Source organism: Leucopleurus acutus, assembly GCF_964270905.1.
Source record: "Leucopleurus acutus genome assembly, chromosome: 20".
In the NCBI taxonomy this organism is placed as follows: Eukaryota; Metazoa; Chordata; class Mammalia; order Artiodactyla; family Delphinidae; genus Leucopleurus; species Leucopleurus acutus.
Window position 1 is genome coordinate 52,177,102 of NC_139162.1, and position 12,979 is coordinate 52,190,080.

The window sequence follows — 12,979 nt, forward strand, 5'->3', positions numbered from 1 at the left end:
ACACCTCAATTCATAACGCATAACTTCCCACCCGAACTCACACACCCCAAAGCAGGATCCCCGACTCCCGCCGGCGCCTTCCTACCTACCTCCCGGCCTGGGGCTGGGGAGCCGCGGGCGGGCGGGGCGCTGCGAGGGAGAAAGTTGCCCGGGAGCTTTGTTTGGGAAAAGTGGGAGGGACCGGAGGGGGGGCGGATCCGGGCGCCGGACAGCGGGAAGGGGGATCCGACGGTGACAGTCTGGGAGAGGATTTTTGCATTGGGAAAAGACAGGTGAAGTCTAGCTGAGGCCTGGTGAGAATTTCGGGATTCTGATGCTTGGATCCCTGAGAGAGGAGGAGAATTGGGGGTCTGGACACCTGGGTCTGAGGGAGGATTGATGGGGACCAGGAAACCTGTCTGTATCTGAGAGAGGAGGAAACTGGGGGCCAAGATTCCTGAGTCTGGAGGAGGAATGGTCTGGGGGCCTGGACTCCTGGCTACCCTCTAGTGTAGTTTGTGTGTTGGAGATGTGGAAGTGATTGATAGGACCACAAAAGAATCCTGTTCAGCGTCAAGTTTTTTTTTGAGACTAGAGGTATGGGGATGGGTTTTTGATTGACTTCCACTGATTTCTTTTGATTGATTGGTTTCCTTGTGACCTCATCAGAGTTAAGGGTCGTGGGCAAGACGACTAAGAGTTTATTGGAGGTTCACCAAGGTGGAGACTCCCGCATCCACACGCACTAGTGAACTAGAGGTGGCAGCTCTCCCAGGACCCGGGGAGAGCCTCGATGCCTGAGGAAAAAGATGAGGGTCCCGTAATTATACCCCTTAAAGATGAAGGGTCCCTTAAAGATGAGGAGTTGAGTGTTCAAACTCAAGAGACAAGAGGGCCTGGGGTCCAGACTCTGGGGTCCTGAGGAAAAAGGGAGCCCGGATCCCGGGTTCCTTGTAAGGTGGTACAGAGGACTGGATTTAGGGTTTCTTGAGAGGGCGGAGCTTTTTAGTGGAACCGAAGAGGGCTCGGGGTTCAGCGTCCCTACATTGCACTCTATTGAGCGTATTAATCGTTTCAAAACCTGGAGAAGACGAAAAAGGACACGGAGAAACTCTCAGAGATAGATACAAAACTAAGCAGTGGGATAATCAGAAGGACTGCTCGGACGCGGGTATTTCATGAGCAGAGAGAGCCTAAGAATGGAACTGAGGGCGCTAGGGGCAAGATCTGGGGCACAGAGGTGTGGCCTAAGTGAGGGGGCGTGGCTCTAAGACAGGGGCGGGGCCACCTGCGATTGCAGTGACTCCGGCACGATGGCCACGATCAGAGAACAGGGGCAACACTGGGTCTCCAGTGCCGAGGTCAACCGACAGGAGCGTGGTCTGACTATGGGGGTGTGAACTTGAAATCAACGACCGGCTCTGGCTCAAGGGGCGTGGCCCTTCCCTTAAGGGCGTGACTGTCCAATAGAGGGCTGGGCTCATGGGTGAGGTCAGCAAATGGGGGCGTGGTCAGACAATAGAGGCGAGTCTAGGCCTCGAGGAGCTCATTCAGCGCTCCAGGTATCCGGCCTGGGCTCGAGATCAGAACTGTTTGGATTTAACAGTCCGTGGACGGCCAGAGACTGAGAGTCCGGTGACCAGGCTGTGGTCTAGTATAAAGGCGGGTCCCAGAAGAAGGGGCAGGGCGTGGGAGAAGGTGAGGAGGAGCGAGGTCTGAATACGAATGTGGGCGAAGAAGAGAAACGAGATCTGTTGTGTGAGGCAGAGCCCAGAAGAGACGGGCCTGAGGGGAGGGGAGGGGCCTGACACAATGGAGGAGGTTGGAACAGAAGATAAGGGGCGGGGGGGGGGATGGGCGGGGTGTGCGGAGTTCCTGGGCCAGGGATAGGAAGGAGTTGTTGTCTAGCGTGGGGGTGTGGGCACTTAGGGGACGGAGCCTTTATGTGGGGGCGGGGGGGCTCTGACCCCTGCCCTTGCCATAGCCTCCCGGCCCGCCCCGCAATGTGGCACCCGCTAGTCCTGTTGTTGCTGCTCCCCTCTGCCTCGGTGCCCCCCTCCACTGCAGCCCCGATCCGCGATGGTGACGCCCAGGAGAGCTCCTCGGGTTTTCTAGGTCTCCAGAGTCTACTCCAAGCCTTCACCCGGCTTTTCCTGAAAGTAAGCGCTGCCGTGTGTTGGGGAAAAGAAGAGGTACAGAGAAGAGGGACAGGGGCAGATAGTGACTGAGGGATGGAAGGGGTTCAGGGAGACAGAGTGGGAGACGGGTCGCCGCCAGATAGAAAGATAGAAAGAGGAGTCAAGGGACAGAGAGAGCGTGCCACGGGGAGACCGAGAGATAGGAAGAGAGGGAGGGAGACAGGCAGAGAGACAGACAGACAGGCGGAGAGAGGGATGGGGACAGAGAGACAGAAGACCGATGGAGGCAGGAATAGGAAAGTAATGGGACAGATGGGGAAAGGAGGTGACCTGGTTAGGCCCTAAGGGTCAGAGGATGGAGAGAGAAGGGGATCCTGCCAAGGATCCTGCCAAGATGTCCTGGGGAGTCCGGAGGTCCAGCAGCTCACCAATTCCTCCCCCAGCCCCAGGATGACCTGATGCGGAGCATGGACAGCTTCTTCTCTGCTCCTATGGACTTCCGGGGCCTCCCTAGGAACTACCACCAAGAAGAGAACCAGAAGCACAGGCTGGGAAACAAAACTCTCTCCAGCCACCTCCAGATTGACAAGGTGCCTATGCCAGGAAGTCCCTCCTGGAGTCTCCCTAAGATCCCTCATGCTGCAGTATCTGTCAGGGAGGAGGGCATAGGAGGAAAGAAGTTTTTTCTTACTCTTCTTTGGGTCCTCCCAGGTGACCAACAACAAGACAGGAGAGGTGCTGATCTCTGAGAAGGTGGTGGCATCCATCGAGCCAGGAGAGGGGAGCTTACAGGGTGACTGGAAGGTTAGGACATGCCCCCAGCAAAGTATCCAAGCCCAAACACTTTCTGTAGTTTAGGAGGAAAAGATGAATTGACTCTCCCACTCCCTCTGTGCTGGACACCCTCTCTCTGGGCCTCAGTTTTATCATCTGTCAAAAGGGACTAACCAGCTCTCAGAAATGAGGTTTACAACCTCAGAGTACATCCTTGCTTGCTTCAAACCCCAGAGGGTTTTGTAAGCCAGACAGTGCTTTTCATTCCAAGTGTTTGGTAAGATTCACCCTTGTAAACCTCAAAGTGTGTTTTGATCTCAAAGTGCTCTGCAAACCTCCAAGGATTTTTTAATCTATCCCAAAGTGCTTGGTAAATCTCTCCCTTGTAAACATCAAAATGTGATTTTTAATAATTCCTAAGTACTTTGTGAACCCCAAATGCTCTGTGTATCTCACCTTCGTAAACCTCTAAGAGTGATTCTAATCACAAAGTGCTTATTTTTTGATCGTAAAATGTTGTAAGAACACTCAAGTGCTTGGCAAACCCACATGGTTCTCCCACACACACTCCCAGTTTTTTATTTTAAAGATTTCAAATCTACAGAAAAGTTGCAAAAACAATAGTACCATAAACCTGTATCCACTTTTCCACAGAGCAGGGTTTCTCAACATCAGCACCATTGGCATTTGGGGCTGGATAATTTTTTGTTGTAGGGGGCTGTCCCGTGCCCTATACGATGTTTAGCAGCATCCCTGCCTCTACCCACTAGACGGAAGTAGCACCCACACCCCCTCCAGTTGTGACAACCAAAAATGTCTCCAGACTTGGGTTGAAAACCACTGGCCTAGTTTCACCACTTGTTAACATTTTACCATACTGACTTTCTTTTTACTTTTTTATTTTTGAACCATATGACAGTAAATTATTGACATCATGACACTTCACCCCTAAATCCTCCAGCAGATATCTCCTAAGAATAATGCATTCTCTTGTGTGTTACCGTAGTCCCATTTTTACACCCAAGAAATCAGACTATTATCTCTGTATTAGTTTGCTAGGGCTGCCGTAACAAAGTCCGGGTGGCTTAAACAACAGACATGTATTGTCTCACGGTTCTGGAGCCTAGATGTCCAAGATCAAGGTGTCAGCAGGGTTGGTTCCTTCAGAGGGCTGTTGGGGAGAATCTGTTCCATTCCTCTTCCCTAGCTTCTGGTGGTTTGCTGACAATTCTTTAGCATTCCTTGGCAGGTTGAGGCATCATCCCCATCTCTGCCTTCATCTTTGCATGGGGTTCTCCCTATGTGCATTTCTATGTCCAGATTTCCCCTTTGCATAAGAACACCAGTCAGATTAGAGCCCACTCTAATGACCTCATCTTAACTAATGAAAACTACATAGTGACCCTATTTCCAAATGAGATTACATTCTCAGCTACTAGGGTCCTAATGGACCTCAACATATGAATTGGAGAATGGGGGAGACACAATTCAACCTGTAACTGTCTCCTATGGGGCTTCCCAAACCTCAACGTACTGAAACGTAGACTCTGATTCAGTAGGTCTGGATGGGGTAGGGCCCGCTCATTTGCATGTCTAACAAGCTCCCAAGTGATGCTGACGCTGCTGGTCCACAACCCTCACTTTGAGTAGCAAGGACCGAACAGACATTGAAATGTCCCTGCTGGACCAAAAGCTGTCCACAAGAGCTGATGTGATTGATGTTTGATCCAGGATTCAGTCAAGGATCACATGTTGCAACTGTAGTCATGATTCTTTAATCCTAAAGTGCTTTGTACATTTCAAACTGCTTTCTAAACCCCGGGGAATGCTTAATCCTAAAGTGCTTCTGAAACCTCCAAAATGTGTTTTCAAACCCAGAGTATTCTATAAACCTCAGAGTATTTTTAATTCTAAAGCGCTTATAAACCCAAGTGTTTTGTAAACTGCAGGGTGAGCTTTTAATTCCCAAAGCACCCCATAGGTGGCAAAGTGGGTTGAGTATGCCAGGGGAGCATCTTGAGGTTGTCACTTGGAGTTTGAGAGGGTCTCCTTGTCCCTCTTCACCAGGTACCCAAGATAGAGGAGAAGGAGGCCCTGGTGCCTGTCCCAAAGGCCATGGACAGCTTCCACCCGGAACCCCACCCCCGAATGGTCTTCTGGATCATGAAGCTGCCACGGCGGAGGTCCCACCAGGATGCCCAGGAGAGCGACCACTGGCTCAGTGAGAAGCAACACCGCCTGCAGGCCATCCGGGATGGGCTCCGAGAGGGGACCCGTGAGGACGTCCTCGAACAGGGGACCCAGAGCTCCTCTCATGCCAGGCTGCCTGCCCGCAAGACCCACTTCCTGTATATCCTCAGGCCCTCCCAGCAGTTATAGTGGGGGGACTGGGGAACACCTGCATGTACCCCCCCACCAGACCCCACCCCAGGCACCATATGGAAATTAAACTTTTTCTTACATCCAGCAGCACTGTCTCCTTTGGAGATCTGTCCTCAGGCCTCAGCCAGCCAAGCCATGGCAAGTCCCCCCAACCTTATCCTTCAGCATGACATCTGGCTGAGATGTTAGTTCCTGCCAATGTCTCTGTGTTGTTTTCTGATTCAGACGCCATCTGTCTTCTGACTGAGCAACTCTGTGACCTCCAGCCCCATCAGTATCCTCAGTCCCCATCCCTGTCACCTCCAGCTCTGTCTGCCCTCCAGCTCCCAGCTCTTTCACTCCAGTCCTGTCTGTCCACTCTGCCCTTACATTAGTTTCCTGTTACTGCTGCAAAAAATGACCACTAATGTAGCAACTTAAAACAACACAAATGTATCCTCTCACTGGTCTATAGGTCAGGATGGCTGGGCTGGTCCTCTGTGCAGGTATCACAAGGGCAACATCAAGGTGTTAGCCAGCGGGGTTCTTACCTGGAGGCTCTGGGACAGCTCTGCTTCGAAGATCATTCAGGTTGTTGGCACAATCAAGTCCCTTGGGGTTGATCTGAGGTCCCTGCTTCCTTGCTGGCTGTCACCTGGGCCACCCACACTTAGTTCCTAGAGGTCTCTCTCCGGTTTTTGCATGTGGATCCCATACTTCAAATCTCACGCGTGGAATCTCTCTGTATTTCCCTTCTGCCCCATCTCCCTTATGTGTTCCTCTTCCTCTTCCAGCAGGAGAGAGTCCTCTGCCTTGAAGGGCTCATGGGATTGGATTGAGCCCACCTGGACAACATATTAAACAGGTTCCATGAATTAGAGAGGGGCCATCTTTGGGGGGCCATTATTCTGTCCAGACCCTGTCACCTCCAGCCCCCAAGTCTGTGTTTCCAGCCCCATCTCTGTTACATCCACCTGTCTCCACTCTCTCATCTTTGTCTTTTCATTCCCTGACACTCAATTTACATGCTGATTCCATCTCGAATTGCTCTGTGTCTCTCTCCCTTTGTCCCTCTGTCTGTCCCTCCATGAGCGTCACCTCAGACTCTAACTCTGCAAGCCAGACCTGCTGCCTCAGCCAGATCTGGAAGCTCAGAGACCCTGTATTGGGTGCCCTGCCACTGTGCCCCCATCCCCCATCCCCAGAGCACCCCCTATTCCCTCCAAAACCCCTCTCTCAAGACCCACCATTGACGGAGTTCCCTGCGGTCCAGTGGTTAGGACTCCACACTTCCACTGCAGGGGGCACAGGTTCGATCCCTCATTGGGGAACTAGGATCCCGTACGCCATGCTGTGTGGGCAAAAATAAAAAATGGAGAAGGCACATGAGGGTCTTTATGGTGCTGCGTCTTGTAGGGGTGCAGACACAACATGCACTTTCTCCCTCGAAGCCCAGGTTCAGGGTTGGATCACCCCACAGAGAGACTCAGCACATTCAGGAAACTAGCAATGTGTGGGCATAAATAAAAGAGAATTTCCTTTTGAAAAAAATAGGTTTTTGATTATTCCAAATAAGCATCAATATGTCCTCATGGAGAATATCAGAACTTGACTGGCCTTTCCATACCTTCTCTCCCCACACCCCCAGTCCCATTCACTTTCCCACCATTGACACTATTTCTTGTGTTTTTGGTAAGTGTATTAGTCGGCTAGGACCACCATAAGAAAAACCACAGACTGGGTGACTTAAACAACAGAATTTTATTTTCTCACAGTTCTGGAGGTAGAAGTCTGAGATCAAGGTGTCGGCCAGTTAGGTGTCTTCTGAGGCCTCTCTCCCTGATTTACAGATGGCCATCTTTTCTTTGTGTCTTCACGTGGTCTTTTCTCATGCATGCACATGTCTGCATCCAAATTTCCTCCTCTTGTAAGGACATCAGTCATACTGGATTAGGGCCCATCTTAGAGACCTCATCTTAATTTAATAATCTCTTTGAAGATCTGTCTCCAAATATGATTGTATTCTGAAGTACCAGTGGGTAGGGCTTCAACATATGAATTTTTGGGAGGACACACATCAGCTTCTAACAGTACATATTCTTGCTAAATATGATCATTCCTTTTTATGCATGTATTTGTAATTTCCATAGGTGGTATTACACATGTCATTCTTATGGGGCTTTTTTTTTTTTAGCACCTTCTTTAAGACTCCTCCATATTGCATTGGTACATCCAATATCCATCCAATCCACTGAATAAATTCCATGGTCAGTCTTCACCACATGTAACCTTTCCACACTCTCAGTGACGCACAACTGAATTGCTTCTGACTTCTCACCATTACAAATAATGCTACAATAAACATTAGTATATATGTCCCCCTGTGGTCCAGAAGGAGGGCAGGAGGGATCTGGGGAGCTATAACCAGAAAAGAATTGCTGGGTTGTAGGGGATGCATCTACCTATTTTGATTAAGTAAAATGTTCTGACAAGTCTACTCCCTCTAGCAGTCCATGGGGATTCCATAACCTTAACCACACCTGGCGTCTGGGGAAATCGATGTTTCCCTGTCTGTAGATCAATAGAAGTATGCATCCATACGTGATCCAGATACTGGCATTATCAGACACAGACCTTAAGGGAACTATGATTAATATGCTCAAAAAAATAGATGAAAAGATGGAGAATTTCATCAGAGAACCAGAACCTAAAAAGTGGGGGGGAGGAGATGGAATCCAGTGTAAATTTTAGAACTTATAAATAAATTAAAAATTCAGCAGATGGGTTTTACAGCAGATTAGACACAGTGGGAAACAGGTCAGTAGAAATAGCCAGACTGAATCAGTGAAAAAGGATGGAAAATATACAAAAGACATATGAGACATACTGGTCATGGTGAAAAAGCCTTTCAAACATATACTGAAGTCCTAGAAGTAGAGAGAAAAGAGAAAGAGTACTAAGCAACATTTGAAGAGACACTAGCCAAGAATTTTACAAAGTTGATGAGACATCAACTCACAGATTCAAGCTTTAGGAACCCCAAGCAGAATAAACACAAAGAAACCACACTTAGGCATATCACATTAAAACCTATGAAAACCTAAAACAACAACAAATCTTGAAAGCAGCCAAAGGAAAAGGACACTTTACTTCAAAGAGGAAATAAGACAGACAGCTGACTTGTAAATAGGAAAAAAAAATGGAAGTCAGAAAACAATTCAATGACACAGTCAAAAGGCTGAAAGAAAGCCATCGTCAATCTAGAATATCATACCCAGTGAAAACATCCTTCAAAAGTAATGGCAAAGGGACTTCCCCAGTGGTCCAGTGGTAAAGAATCCACCTTCCAATGCAGGCAACACGGGTTCAATCCCTGGTCGGGGAACTAGGTTCCCACACGCTCCAGGGCAGCTAAGCCCACGCATCACAACTACTGAGCTCGCACGCCTCAATGAGAGAGCCCGCGCGCCACAACTAGGACCCAATGCAGCCAAAAAAAAAAAAGTAATGGGAAAATAAAGACATTTTTTCCAGACAAACTGAAACAAAACATTTATCAGCAGCAGTCCTGCACAAAAAGAAATGCTAGCGTTTGTCAGGTAGGAGGAAATGCCTCCAGATGAAAGTTCGGTAATGAGGGGAGATATAAAGAACCCTGAGGTAAGTATGTGCCAAATCTAAATGAATACTGACTGCTTAAAACAATAACAATAATATCTTGTGGAATTTAAAATATATGCAGAATTCAAATGAACGACAGGGAATTCCTGTGGTTAGGACTCGGTGCTCTCACTGCCAAGGGCCCGGGTTCAATCCCCTGTCGGGGAACTAAGATCCCACAAGCTGCTCGGTGCAGCCAAAATTAATTAATTAATTAAATAAATAAAATGCAAGACAACAGGCAGGAGGAACTAAATGGAATTAAAGTGTTGTTAGGTCCTCATGTAGTCCAAGAAATGATAAAAGTACTAATTTAAAGTAGAACTCTAATAAGCCAAGGATGCCTATGGTAGTCTCTAGGAAAACCACCAAAAAAAGAATAAAAGAACATAACCATAAACATAACAGAAGAAGAAGAAGAAAACATAACAGAAGAGGAAAAAAAACAAAAAACTTGACTAATATAAAAGAAAGCCAGAAAAGAAGAGAATACACAGAACAGATTAGATGGGGGAAATATAAAACAAATAGCAAAATGGTAGATCTAAAGAAAAATATCAGTATTACATTAAAACTAAATGGAACTTTATCAGAATTGTTCCGTTAAGACTCGTGCATTTTAACACATGTAAAGTTTACCTGAAAATAAGAAATGTTAAAAAAATAAATAACAATATAAAGTGGGATGAGGGTACAGGTATAAATAAGAGAATGGCAGAATGTTGACCATTGTTAAAGCTGGGTGTTGGATACATGGGGCTTTGTTCTGCTCACTTTGTATATATTTGAGGTTTTTCAAAATGAACGGTTTTTTTTTAAGTAACTGGAACTAAATACTCCCAATAAAGGCAAAGATTTCCTGATCTACAACTATATGCAACTGTATAGCTGAATTTCACAACAATTGAGCAAAAGAACCAGATCACAAAAGAGTATATACTATATGGTTCCACTTATACGGAGTATGAAGACAAGCAAAAGTAATCGATGCTGTTAGCAACAAGGGTAGGGGGTACCCTTGGGGAGACTGCTGGTGCTGTGTCTGGGTGGACAGGGGTCTAGAGTTATTAACTTTTGTCCTTCCTGGTAGAGAGGGGAGAGGGAACACCTTTACAAATTTATGTCCATGGGGATTCCCTGGTGGTCCAGTGGTTAGGACTCCAACCTTCCACTGCAGGGGACATAGGTTCCATCCCTCGTCAGGGAACTAAGATCCCGCAAGCCACATGGTGCAGTCAAAAGACAAACAAACAAACAAAACAAATTTATATCCAGCTTTTAGGCAAATAGGGAAGGGCAGAGAGCTTTTCTTGTATCTGCTTCTTCTCAATTGTGTTCAGTTCAAAATGATCCTTATGCCACAGTTGGATATTTTGGGGTGGCATATTCTGCTACCCTTTACTGTGTATAAGATTAATATACCCTAATCAATTATATTCCTAAACATTAGGAACAAAAAGATTTTTAATGCAACTTTTAAAAATATGATTTGCATTAGCAAAACAAACAAAATACCTAGGAATAAACCTAACAAAAGATTTGCTAGATCTCTGACATTACTGAGAGTAATTAAAGAAAATCTGGATAAATAATTCATAGTAACAGTATACTTAATTGCCAAAAAGCAGAAACAACCCAATGTCCATCGAGAGTAAAATGATTCAGTCGTGGCGTATTCGTACAATGGAATATTACACAGCAGTGAAATAAATGACCTACTGCTACATGATGAATTCTATAAATATAACGTTGAGCAAAAGAGGCCATAATTCAAGGCGGTTACCTTTGGAGGGTAATGATTAAGAGGAAGTGTGAAGATTTCTGGGCTGCAGGCAATACTCTTTTTTTATATGGATGGTTTCATTAATGTATTACTCTATAAAAATTTAACTGAGGCATAACTTAAGATTTAGCACTTTATGTATAACTACACTATAAAATGGTTTTTAAATTATTTTAGGTTTTACAGAATTATTTTCCTCAAAAAAAGGACAAAAAACCAAGAAATACTGAAGGAATAAAATGAAAGAATGAAATTATACTAATAAAGTTAACGATGTCCAACACTTACCAGCCAGGGCTAAGAAAACTCTAGGCAAACATTCTTATTGAACTCTCATAAGACCCCATAGGGTGGATATTACTTGTTCCCATTTTAGGGAAGAAGCTGAGGTTCAGAGAGGTGAAATCACTTGCCAAAGTCACAGAGCAATGGCACTAGGTTTGTCTGATTCCCTATCTCACACTGTTAACCATTCACCACATCACCTGTGAAACAGGTTCTTTCCCAGGTCTTATAACAAGCTGCCACCTAATAGCCAAAATAATAACTATCAATTAACAAGGATTACCACCTTAAGTCCTCAAGGTGACCTAAGAAGCAATTATTATCTCCATTTCTGGGAGGAAAACTGAGGCTCAGAGAGGGTAAGCCATTGTGCCACGGTTACAGGTAGGAAGTGATGGAGCCAAAATTCAAACCCAAGAATGTCTGACTCCAGCCTTATCATCACTCTAACACTGACCAGTAGTTACCAGGCACGGATTCTGTCCCTTCATTCATTCACTCAACGAAAAATTTTGAGCGCCCACACTGGGCCAGCCATGTTCTCGTCCCCAAACAGCCTCCTACTGCTCAGAGCTCATATTCCAGTGGGGGGTGACAAAGACAGTACACAAATATAGAATATGTCACGTGCCGAGACGTGCCACGAGGACCAATAAAAAAGAGTAAGTAGAGAGATGGGGGGTCTGAATTACAGGCAGTGTGTCAGAGGAAAGCCTCTCTGAGGAAGTAACACTTGAATGAATACGGATGGGATGAACGGAAGAACGCAAAATGATTCCTTTTCTGTGTCTAGGCTAGCAAAGAGGCCGAATGCGTGGGACATCTTTTACCCCTAATGCCCCTCCTTAGGAGTCAATTTGGGATATAATTCTCTTCCTCGCGCTAGCCAGAAAAGCTGAGGCTATTTTTCCTCCACTCTCTCCTAAAAGGAATGAATAAAACGGTTTGGGAAAGAATCCTTCGGGGACCTATTAATACATGGTGACTGGAGCCACAAAAAGGCATGGGAGTGGTGAGGCAGGACAGGGCAGGGCATCATTGTGACGGTGACCGGCAACCTGGCACGGAACAGAGGGCAAAAGGGAGACGGCCTGCTGACTGATAAGAAGTGGGGGATGGACCAGGGTCCCTCAGGCCAACGCTCCCTTGCTTGGGCCCATTTCACCTAAGCTTGAGGGCGTAGAGAAGATTCCAGCGCACGTGACGCAGCCTCCGCCGCCCTCTCCCGGCAGCTGTAGTCCCTTCACCCTTCGCCCGCTCGGCCAATACGCATGCGCCCGCTTCACGAGCCTGGTCGCGCGCCCCGGCAGCCCTACGCATGCGCGGCCTTACAGGTAACCGACTACACCCGCGCACGCCTGGCCCCCGTGTGCGCCTGCGTCGGGGGAGGAGCTCTGAGACGCCGCGCGCGCTCTCCGTCCCAGCCCGCCGCCTTTGCTTTTCCGGGCGGGGTCAGCGCAGGCGTCTCTCCTCAATGACCCAGGTGCCGTTTGTTTGTCGTTCGTGGCCCTCAGCTGTGTCCCTAGACTGGGACGTGGCCTCAGGTGCGCCCTGGCCGTGGCGAGGTTCCCCGGACCAGCCGAGTCAGAGCCCCTCCTGAAATCCTGTCAGAGCCCCCAAATCCTAGGGGAGGGTCCCCAATATCAGGGCCTTCTAAGGCTTGTTAAAAGTCTTTTTGAAATCCTGACCAGGTCCCCTCAGAAATACTGAAAGGAACCCCGCAGGAAACCTTGTAGATGACCCCTGAAATCCTGTCAGAATCTTCTAGAAATTCTGTCAGACTTCTCCCTCAGAGCCTGTCAGAGACACCCCCCCAAACCCTGTTTCGCTCCTCCCAACTCCTATCAGAACCCTCCCCCCAAGTCCTGCCAGAGGTCCCCAGAAACCAAAAATCCTGTCAGATTCCCCTCCAAAATCCTGTTAGAGACGCCCTCCCCCGAAATCCGGAGACTCCCCAGAAATCCCGTCAGAGACCCCCTTGAAATCCCCACAATGCTTG

At 47.5% G+C, this 12,979-nt stretch overlaps 1 protein-coding gene across 3 annotated transcripts; it reads left to right on the plus strand.

The window, feature by feature from the left end:
- Positions 1 to 1,570: 1,570 nt before the first annotated feature.
- On the plus strand, positions 1,571 to 5,351 carry DKKL1 (dickkopf like acrosomal protein 1). 3 transcript variants are annotated; one of them, XM_082862647.1, is made up of 5 exons: positions 1,571 to 1,677; positions 2,047 to 2,138; positions 2,561 to 2,707; positions 2,829 to 2,921; positions 4,959 to 5,351. In XM_082862647.1, the coding sequence occupies exons 3-5, from the start codon at positions 2,576 to 2,578 to the stop codon at positions 5,268 to 5,270; spliced, it is 537 nt and encodes a 178-aa protein (XP_082718773.1). In that variant the 5' UTR covers positions 1,571 to 1,677; positions 2,047 to 2,138; positions 2,561 to 2,575; the 3' UTR covers positions 5,271 to 5,351. The 3 variants fall into 3 exon arrangements, with proteins under 3 accessions (XP_082718773.1, XP_082718771.1, XP_082718772.1); XM_082862645.1 differs by having other exon boundaries at positions 1,579 to 1,677; positions 1,964 to 2,138; XM_082862646.1 differs by lacking the exon at positions 2,829 to 2,921 and having other exon boundaries at positions 1,579 to 1,677; positions 1,964 to 2,138.
- Positions 5,352 to 12,979: the final 7,628 nt, after the last annotated feature.